The sequence below is a fragment of the Hippocampus comes genome, unplaced genomic scaffold (assembly GCF_001891065.2).
Source record: "Hippocampus comes isolate QL1 unplaced genomic scaffold, H_comes_QL1_v1.1 scaffold458, whole genome shotgun sequence".
Taxonomy (NCBI): Eukaryota; Metazoa; Chordata; class Actinopteri; order Syngnathiformes; family Syngnathidae; genus Hippocampus; species Hippocampus comes.
Window position 1 is genome coordinate 328,924 of NW_017805628.1, and position 8,704 is coordinate 337,627.

General features: G+C 41.8%; 1 protein-coding gene across 1 annotated transcript in view; it reads left to right on the top strand.

Moving 5' to 3' along the window:
- The window catches only part of grid2ipa (glutamate receptor, ionotropic, delta 2 (Grid2) interacting protein, a), a 28,517-nt gene that overhangs the window by 3,333 nt on the left and 16,480 nt on the right, over positions 1–8,704 (top strand). The window contains 2 exon segments of the mRNA XM_019881475.1: positions 685–1,017; positions 2,066–2,220. Of these exon segments, the coding sequence (XP_019737034.1) occupies positions 685–1,017; positions 2,066–2,220 (488 nt within the window).

Here is an 8,704-nt window from a genome sequence, read left to right on the forward strand (position 1 = left end):
TGTTAGTTTATAATGTGAGACATGTACTCCCTCTAGTTGTACAGCAAACAATCACTGCCTTCTTCCTCTGTATAGGTTAGTCCAAGTACAGTTCAGTTGTATTTAACTTAAATATATTTGCACTTAATATTTCAGAAATATTGGTTTGTAAATGCGTATCACGGTCCAATTTCTATTGAACTTTTATGTTCTGTATATTTTTAGCGTTTTTGTAGTTTTTAAAAATGTTTCTATACAGTGGGTTCTTGACACAGGAGTGATCTGATATACGTCGGCAAACTTGATATATGAGCACTCTATGGTGGCAGTGACAGAAAATGCTTCACAAAAACCTGCACTTAGGCAGATTAAAATTAGTTAATGATCCTACAAAAAAAAGGCTTCAAGCCTCGTAACGGTACTCAGTCATATATTCTTTATCGTCTGTGAAGAACGGCTAATAGTGTTTTTTCATTGAGGAGCGGCGAGAAACCCAGATGTCTCTATGCACAATATTATATGTCATTACTGCATGTTTTATGATGTAGAGTGATTTAAGTGATGTATAGTGAAGAAAACATTATTATTATTATTATTGTTGTTCTTGTTTTTTGTGTCAGGATGAAATCGATTAATCTCATTTCCATTCATTTCAATCTGGAAGGGTTGTGACTTTACTGGCACTTCCCATTTTCTCTCCATCAGATCGACATCACTCCCAGCCCGGACGGCCGCTTCGGCTTCACCATCGTGGGCGACAGCCCCCTGATGGTGGAGGACTGCGTACCCAACGGCGCGGCCAGCCACAGCGGCCTCAAGGTCAGGGACTACGTCATGGAGGTCAACGGCATCCCGGTCAAGCATCACGAGACGGCGGCGGCCATGATCAAAGCGGCGCAGGGTCGTCCGCTGCGTCTGGGCGTGCTGAGTATGGCGCGGCGGCCCAAGCGCCTGAGCAGCAGCATGAGGGTGGTCTCGCAGAGCGGGGACAGCGTCAGGGAGAGTCGAGCACACAAGGCCATGGAGTTCAACAAGAAGGTGGGTGGCATGCCTGCGTTCTGTAATTTGGCCCTTTGAGCATCGGCATAATCAAGTCAAGTCAACTTTATTGATTTGAGCAGGTGTACAGAAGATGAACAGAAAACAGGAAGCACAATAAATGCAAGCATAATCAAATAAATTTGACAAATTCTTTCACAATATAACGTGTGGGAATCAAGAGTCTTGCTATGTTTGCTGTATTTCAGCGTAATTTTCCCTTCACCTCATTTTCTGTCTATCGATTTTTTTGGAGAACTCTGGAAAGGTGATTTCAATTTTTAATTGTATTATTCGTAGTTTACATAATTAAAGTTAATCATTAAAACTAGAACTTAAATGTGTTTTAAGGATTTTTTTAAAAACTTTTCACAAACGTACAATGAATTGGTTTATTGTAATATTTTTAATTTGAAACTAGATTTTTTTTGCAAAATTACTGAACTGATTTGATTTAAAGGTAAAAATGGTCAAAAAATATGATTTTTGTATGAATAGGTAATTACATAAATAACAGGTATCCATTTGGCATGTTTTCTTAAGAGTTACATTTGTTATTGTAAATCGTTATAAATAAGGCAGTTAAAAAGAGACATTAAATTATTAGTTTATTTTTTGAATAAACTTTTACGTGGCAATTTTAACCAGCTGCATTTCAATTCAATTTTCCTTTTCAAATGTCATCCCTAGAATAGATTAAAAAAACAAATAAGTCAAAAAAGAATATATCCCAAAATGTAGACAGCAAATTGAGCGCACACCTAAACAAAACACCCACGGAGATGAAAACTACCCCTTTGACTTTTGCAACGGTAATACTAATACTCGGTTTTGATTGACACAGGCACGGACGGTGGGGGTGGTGGGGGTGGATAATTTCAACAACCAAACTGTTCAAAAAAAGCTCTTTTTATTTAACTATTTTTTTTCTTTCTTAATATAACCTCTCTGACAACCGTCAATCAAAACTGAACGGCGGCTGTATCAATTGGATTGTCCCGTGAGCTCGTATTGATCGCTTCATGGTCATCTTTTGGGCCCCCCTCAGGTGGAGGAAGTGCTGGGCGAGGATCCAGATGTGAAAGAGCAGCTGTTTGACGTGTTGAAGCAGTACGCCGCCGAGCGCCACGTCGAGAGTCTGGCCGAGGCCCTGCCGGACATCCTCATCACCGAGGAGCATCAGCAGCTCATTGCAAGTGTCAGGTAAGCTCCGTGGATCATCCAGAAGAGCGGGAAAACAATTCCTTCGCATTGCATTGCATTTCCGCCGTTTCAGCCCCGATGAGAAACTCAAAACCAAACACACGACTACTCTGCTGAGGCTTGCAAGGTTTTGTCACTCATCCCCGATTCCTTCTCCTCTCACTCTGACTTTCTCTCAGTTGCTCCCTCTCTCTTTTTTTTTTTCCTCGTCTCTCTCCGTCTGCTGTGATGCATCCTTTCTTTGATCCGTGAGTTTGTGCGAAGTGTGTGTGTGTGTGAGTGTGTAGCACATCGCTGGTTTCTTTTTATTCCTTCGTGAAGCTGTCCGAGGCGCGCCAGCCAATTCGCGGGATGGGCGGCTTTGCGATGAGCACACACATTCCCGAAATTGAGCGAAACATGCAAGTGGCACTTTTGGCCATACATGCGCGAGGCTCCGTAGCTTTGCTGGTCGTGTGCCGGAGGAAATGATGACTTGCTGCCTCAGGTGAGTACTTGAGGGATCATTTGTCAGTGATGTCACTGTTCATTCTCGAGGATTCTACTGGCGTTGTCATGAGCAATCCCTTGTTGTGGGTCTAGTTTTCTTAAAAATAACAACGCCGTTTCAACATCTCGGTTTCTTCCGGCACACTTTTAATGGCATATTCAATAGCCACAACATAAGGTTACAATGGAAAGGGAGCCGACAGAGATTCAACCAAAATTCTCCCTTTCCGAAGTAATTTAATCTTGGGCGTGTTGACAATTGTGGTTGCGATCGTGCAGTGTTGTGCATCTGCACTGCATCATTACCGAAAGCTGTTCTTACTATTTTGTGCCTAACATATAGATACTGAACCTCATTATGATGCAGTCAAGTTGACACCACAGCACACGACAACCACAGTCACAAAATGCATATTGAATGCAAAAATCTCGATCCAAACGACGCCTTTTCTTTTGCATCTCATTCTATTGTGCGGGTGTGCCTAATGATTTGTCCAGCCAGTGTATGTCCTCTTTCGAAAAAGTGCCTGCGACAATGTTTTGTTGTTTTTTGTTTTTTTGCACAGGCGTCCCATCTATTATGCATCAGCTAGATCCATAGAGGACTGCTATGGCTGCAGTGACGATTCCTGAATCTTGTTCAGTCTAACTTTAGCTGCTGTAACTTATAATTGCGTCTTGCTACTTCTCGCTCAGGTGCACTGTGACCTTGTGAGACTTTGATATGCAAAGTTATCCCTCCTCCTCTTCCCCGTGTAGCTGTGACATTGAGTCTTTTTAAGCTAATGCCGGGTTTGTTTTCTCCATGAAAGGCAGACGATATTAATGACACATTTGGAAGAAGAAGAAGCAGCAGCACTAGCGGCATAGCGGAGTGATGTTGTTTTGGTGCCGAGAGTCTTGCAGAGTTTTGCCTCCAGGTTGCCTCGGGGTGCTTATTGGCATTAATGTGACAACAAAATGGCTCAGACATCTGGAGAGGAGAAGCGATGTTAACATAGTTGGCGTGGTTTTTATGCCAGGGTGCTTGTTGGCTGCTTTCTCAGTGGCAGTCACGCCACTTTTGGACACTGTTCACTTCACTCAATTTATATGGACAAAATTGTTGTTGGCGCCTCCTGGTCAGATTTCGGATTAACTGTCCTCAGTTATTTTTTTTTTTTTTTACTACGAAAAATACGACAAAGGTATGGCAAAATTTGAGTCTTTAACAGCTTCTGCTCATGGCAAAGATCATCTTGGCTTCCTCTGTATGCTTCATACATGCGTAGCTAAGTACGATACATAGGTGACAATGGCCATTAGTGAAATTAAGTCAAAATAACAACATTATGGCTAATTTAATTGGAAATTAGCCAGGATCAAAATCAGTTTTGGGTTTTTTTTGCAATCCTGGTCAGATTTCGGATTAACCGTCCTCAGTTTTTTTTTTTTTTTTACTACGAAAAATACGACAAAGGTACGGCAAAATTTGAGTCTTCAACAGCTTCTGCTCTTGGCAAAGATCATCTTGGCTTCCTCTGTACTCTTCATACATGCGTAGCTAAGTACAATACATAGGTGACAATGGCCATTAGTGAAATTAAGTCAAAATAACAACGTTATGGCTAATTTAATTGGAAATTAGCCAGGATCAAAATCAGTTTTGGGTTTTTTTTGCCAGTTTTTCTCTCAGTGGTAAAGTTACAGAAGGACAAACATTTTTAAACACTTAATTGTTCTGCCTGTAGTTAATATCTTTTATTGTTGGAAGCATTAAGGGGGCCCAAATAAGTTCTTTTATCTGTGATATATATATATATATTTTTTTTAATTGCTCGGCCAATTAATTGGTTATCAGAAGTTGAGTCGGCCAAATGGAATTGGAATCTGCATCAGCTTTAGAAAAATCCATATCGGTCGGGCCCCACAGAAAATGACCTTCTTCGCCGTGAATTTTCCAAATTGTCTCGGCAAGATGACAAATGAAGACTTAGGGGCGACCGAAGGATTTGATTGAGGAGAGGTGTGTCAAAATGGTGCCTCTCTCACGCTGCGTCTGTCCCTCTCTCTTGCCTCGCCATCCCACCGGAGACGTTCTATTTATAAGCAGCCTACTTCTTTGAATACATTTTCATTTCGGATACAGTGACAGTTCCTAAACGGTTCTCGACTGGCACGGGTTAGCGAGCACATGAAAGCCCCGCGCAGGAGGTGTGATGATGAGAGAGACGATCCTGGAACGTCGAGCGGGCGCTTTTGTGGCTGTTGAGGGAAATTGTTGCGAAGGCGCTTGGGCTTCGACGATTTGAATTCATTCAAAATGTTCTTTGGCTCAAATGTTGTGATGATAAGACAAAATCGGAATGACATGATGCTTCAGGGAAATGTATGATTGATACAATGATTATTCATCTCATACTGTATTTGGGCAACCTCGGTGGATATGAGTGAGGTAGTAGAATCACATGATTTCTCCCAGGAAGTCCGCAAAGAAAAAGTATTGTGAAAACTGTCCCTAAAAATGTAAAAAAAAAAAAAAAAAAAAAGATTGGAGTCCTTCTCTAATTTTATTTTACCGTTTTTTTTCTCCTCATAGCAAACAAGTTTTGATTTTTTTTTTCCCCCTGAAATTTTGTTCCTCCCAGAATTATTAACTCGTTAAATTCTCGAGAAAATACAAAACTTTTTTTTTTTTTCCTCAAGTGATTCTAGCAGATTTGCTTCTAGTTAAAAAAAACAAAGCTGTACGTTAGCTGTCATGGTGTGCTGCTTTTTCTATAAATGACCGGGAATCGATTCAGGAGGTTGAAAAAAAAAAAAAAGCAACATTTGTCGACTCTGAAGATATAAAGAAAATTCTTGGATGGCTGCCCAACATTTTTTTCTTGTTTTAAATATTTCCATGTGCCAATAATTGTCTTGGGTTTCGTTTTTCAAAGCATGAATCCCTTGTAGGGCTTTGTGCGCACACACACACACACACACACACACACACACACACACTCTTCATCGGTCCACTGGGCCCTCCTCATTTCTTGTCACTTTTCCGTCCTCCTTTTCTCCCGACGGAAGAGACGCTTGCCACTTTTTCTCTTGTTGCCGTTGAATGATAGATGAGCCAGTCCATCAAGTGTGACTGCCGTGTGTGACTTTGGGCAAGAGATGAAAATGAAGGAAGCGGGCGAAGCTCTGCCGAAGCTGCTCAGGGAGGTTTCGCAGGTGAGGAGGGAAGCTTTTATGGCTTGGCTCCCTCCCTCGTTCTCCCCCGTCATTCGTCTGGCATCTTCCCGAACCTGCAGCGAGCACTTTTGAGAAGCGGGGACGCTTTGTTTCTCCTGCTTGCCTTCTTGTCCGGGAGACTTCGCCTGCTCCCGTTCGATGGGGGACTCACCGGGGCTTGAGGGGAGGAGGCATTTGCATCGCTTAAACTGAGCCGCGGCGCTTCCTCAAAGCCCACAAGAGCCATGGGAAGAGAACGCAGCCTTGCCAGACATTTTCGGTATGTTCCTTTTTTTGCTTTGATGCCGGCACTTTTTTTTGCACGCTTCTTTGTGCTGACTTGTGTGAGGGAGATGCTGAGACAACGAGAACTTCTTTCCCCTCGGGTTTGCGCGACTTTCACTCGTCAGCATGGAAACACGACAAGAGCGTCAACAATCACAGTGGAAATCAATGTTTGTTATTCAAGCAGCTTTTCAGATTGCTTGATTTTGTATTCTCGGCAGTGCAGTTGTACTTTTGGAGCAATTAAAACAGTAGGAATCAATCTTATTTCCCATCCCTGTCTCTTTTCAAGCACTAAAAACAGGTGATTTGATGTAGAAGAGTAGCATCACAAACATCCGTTTTCTGTAGCGCTTATCCTCGCTTAGGGACACGTGAGCGTGAGCCTGTCCCAGATGAGTTCAAGGCGAGACCCCGGACTGCTTGCCAGCCAATCACAGAAAATTAACAAAACCATTTTTTTTTTCACTATAGCAATTCAGTAAAACTGCTCGACGGATCGAAATTTTCAATTAACCCTTTGCGGGACAGCAGTTACTACAGTGGACAGCTTATCACGTTATCAGGTTACAGGGTGCGTGAAAGGGTCAAAAGAGTGACACGTTTTCAAAATTGATTTCAGATCTCTTGACTTACTGATGATTTTTTTTTTTGTAAAATTCAAGAACAATACATAGTGGCAAAAATCACTGCCAAACAATTACGTCCATGTTCATCCGAGTCATATAAACACAAATGTGGGCTCAGGGTGTGCATCTCTCCACAAAGGTCGATTCCATACGGTTTTTGATAGGTGGCGTGCAAAATGATTCAAGGACGATTCTATTCGGTTCGACCGAGTGGAAGTACGATTTGATTCGATATGGTACGGCTCACTTTGAGCGGGTATGACGCAATGGCTTTTTTGTTGTCATTTTACACACACTCGAATGAACTTGTGAGGACCGTAAAGGTCCCATTTCCTTCTAACAAACTGCATAACTCATCAATAAAAGACGATTTGATATATATCTCGATACATTTCAAAGTGGAATAATTTGGTTCGATGCACTCCCATCTTTTACATCCCCAATATGATTTTCTGTTTCAAACAGGTTTTGGTCCCGCCGCCAATAATATGTAAACCCACCTAGGATTAGACCATTTGGGTACTTAAGCCAATCTAAAAGCAAATAAATGTCCTGTTTGGGTTATTTAAATATTTTGACATTTCTAATGAGACCAAGAAAATGTTTTCAAAAGCAATCGGAGCGGAAAACACAAGTTGAACATTTTTAAAAAATAATAGGGGTGTTCACACGGCACACATTTGCATCGGTGCTGCACCGACGTATTTTGTAGCGATATATCCTACACCGGTGTAAATTTTGTGGAGCGTTCACACGTAAAAAGCTGCTTACTAGAGAGAAGCGTGTTAACCCCAGTGCAGCCCCACTTGCGTTCACACGGCAGTTTCTGCGGCCGTGCAATACGATAGTAATACGGAAATAAAATTCGTAAAGTGTACTTCCTTTTCCCCGCTTTGTTTGTGACATATCGAAAATCCACGGTTTATACTTCTCCAGACAAATCAACGCCGTGGTCTATCAGACACCGTAAAAGGATGAGAGAGAGAAAGGAAAGATTACGGAAGTCCAACGGGGCACAAAAGCAACGCATTCAATCCCCGTATGTAATCAACTCTTCTCACGTGTCGTAGCGAGTCTACCCCTGTAGCGTTCACACGTCCAATTTTATATCGGTGCTGCCCCGCAAACTAGCATTTACTCCGGAGTAAATTTTTCAACCACCTCCTGAGCAGGGTTAAATTTGCTCCGGTTTAAGCTGTTTTCAGGGGCTACACCGATATAATTTTGTACGTGTGAACGCTCTACGCGGGGTAGCCCCGGTGCTGCACCGGAGTAAAAGTTGCTGTGTGAACACCCTTATTAGAAGAATAGATGACAAAAAGGCAAAATTCTGAAGTGAGTTTACCGTATTGGCCCGAATATAAGATGGCCCTGATTATAAGACGACTCCCTCTTTTTCAAGACTCAAGTTTGAAAAAAGACTTTTTGAACACCAAATTAATTTTTATACAGAAAATAATTACAGTACATCTGAAACAAATGATTATAACAATATATTTGAGAGAAAAAGCATGTTATTTTGCCTCATTCAAATCTAAAGTGCAATCACATTCGTAAATGAATGGCTTCTGGTTTTTGAAATGTAAATGACATCATAACTTCTCCTCAGCTGCCGTTTAACCTGGCCGGACTTCGACCCACTTTTCTCCAGATTGTCGCTACGTTTCTCAATTTTTTATTATCTCTTCTATTATTTTCTTCTCTTTGCTTTCATACCGCTATTTTTTATTTTTCTTCTTCGTGCTACCGCTATTTTTATTTTTATTCTTCGTGACAGGGGTTCACTTTGGCCTGGGGAGTCGAGTTCAGCATTCGCTTCAATGATATCTGGCGCCATCTAACGTCGTGAATGGGTATAATGGCTAGACCACGGATAAAAG